The sequence below is a fragment of the Anneissia japonica genome, unplaced genomic scaffold (assembly GCF_011630105.1).
Source record: "Anneissia japonica isolate Jap-2015-1 unplaced genomic scaffold, ASM1163010v1 scaffold288214_len167563_cov143, whole genome shotgun sequence".
In the NCBI taxonomy this organism is placed as follows: Eukaryota; Metazoa; Echinodermata; class Crinoidea; order Comatulida; family Comatulidae; genus Anneissia; species Anneissia japonica.
The window spans coordinates 80,824-82,851 of record NW_022702782.1 but is presented as its reverse complement, the minus strand read 5'-3'; the positions used below and the strand labels follow the sequence as shown (position 1 = coordinate 82,851).

At 38.5% G+C, this 2,028-nt stretch overlaps 1 protein-coding gene across 1 annotated transcript in view; it reads left to right on the top strand.

The window, feature by feature from the left end:
- LOC117104019 (gamma-butyrobetaine dioxygenase-like) overlaps positions 1–1,200 on the top strand; it is a 6,049-nt gene extending 4,849 nt beyond the window's left edge. Inside the window, exon 6 of the mRNA XM_033244667.1 lies at positions 745–1,200. Within this exon, the coding sequence (XP_033100558.1) occupies positions 745–926 (182 nt within the window). The 3' untranslated portion in view covers positions 927–1,200. The remainder of the gene's footprint in view (positions 1–744) is intronic.
- Positions 1,201–2,028: the final 828 nt, after the last annotated feature.

Here is a 2,028-nt window from a genome sequence, read left to right as displayed (position 1 = left end):
CCGTATTTCCGCCACCGATCAGGAACTATCATTTGTGGGGAGCAAAACATGTTAGTTTCGCCTTTTGGTGGAAGCTAAACTTTGAGAACACGATGAAGATACTGTACATTGGACCTACTTATACAATCGTTTTTATTCTTTTCACTCTATCGTGAGTTACAATGTTTTTAGTCGGATATATAATATAATTCAAGTCCATGATTTTGTCTTGACTAAAAAGAAATTGGCCTCCAGAGAAAACAAAATTATGTAATTTTGAAGTTTTACCTTTGAACTATGACTAGTTTGTTTTAAGAATACCGGGGTTAATCATCAAGCCCCCCTCCCATTTCAAAATTCTTGATATGCCGTATTGTTCTACACATATACCTATAGCTAAGGATAAGCTTATGCCTCCTTTGCTACATACTCAACTGACATCAACTAAACTCAACTATTTGTAGTAGTGTACCCATTGTCGTTTGCATTCTCTATGAAATCCTGTCAGTGGTCGACCTTCAGCGCAGGGTGTGTCTGCAATTAAAGAGGTTGCCTACTCTTTTCGGAAGAGTGAAGACATTATCTCGCACTGTACTGCCTACTTCACCAGTTGCATATCAAGGGTGTTGGTTATCATTTGTGTATGCCCTCCTATCCAATTTTATAGTATATTTATTATATATCATATATTTTCTATTTTCTATTTTGTTTCTCCACTTACATGAAATATAAGTGAGTAATTTATTGTTTTGTGCTTATTTTCAGGCGAGATAGTCTGTTTAAACAATCTGAGATGTCTGCATGGCCGTACAAGCTACATGGTCCAGCCAGGTGAAACCAGTTCCAGGCTCGTCAAAGGGTGTTTTTTGAGTTGGCAAGATGTGGAGTCCAGGCAACGTGTTCTCGTTGGTATGCGCGAAAAATACACAAATGGTATAAAAGTTTAATCGACAATGAATTATATATATATATATACTATTTTTTTTACCTCGATGATAAAGGCCACAGGTTCGAGTCCCGCCAGAGGCATTTTATTACACAATTTCTTTATTCATTTATTTACAGGGCTACACTCGTTGAGAGCTATGCTACGTGATGTATTATTGTGTCCTTATTCAAACACTGTATTTACCTTCTTTCATGATATATTATAATAATTTAACAGTGTTAAGGGCTGTCTTGATTTATATTATATGTACCTATATTGTTTCTAGCCTTACCTATTGTGTAATGGAGTGTATCTAGTGGTATTTGAATCTGTTCAACCATGAAACCTTCGTGGTCTAATGGTTATGACGCTCGCCTTGACAGCGAGAGGTCGCAGGTTCGCGTCCCGCCAGAGGCATTTTGTTACACAATTTCTTTATTCATTTATTTACAGGACTACATTCGTTTGAGAGCTATGCTACGCGATGTATTATTGTGTCCTTTATTCAAACACTGTATTTACCTTTCTTTGATGATTTATTATAATAATTTAACAGTGTTAACGCCTATCTCGATTTATACTATATGTACCTATATTGTTTCTAGCCATACCTATTGTGTAATGGAGTGTATCTGGTGGTTTTTGAATCTGTTCAACTATGAAGCCTCCGTGGTCTAAAGGTTATGGCACTCGCCTTGACAGCGAGAGGTCGCAGGTTTGAGTCCCGCCGGAGCATTTTATTACACAATTTCTTTATTCATTTATTTACAGGACTACACTGTACACTATCTGCTATCTCTACTACAATACAAATATATATGTATATATAGACAGTATAAGAGACAGCCTCCCACTAGTCGAACCGACGTCTTTCCAACTGGCTGAATCGACGTTGGCCCGATGTAAAAACGAACGTCTAGGCAACATTAGAAAGGTACGTTGGGCCAACGTGATTGGACGACGTTGCACAAACATTATCGGGCCAACGTAGATCCAACTAGTCGGGCCGACGTCTTTCCAACAAGCTGAATCCACGTTGGGCCGATGGAAAAACGGCCGTCGGGCCAACCTTTGTGTAAGTACGTTGTGCCAACGTAATTATTTGACCTTCAACCAACGTC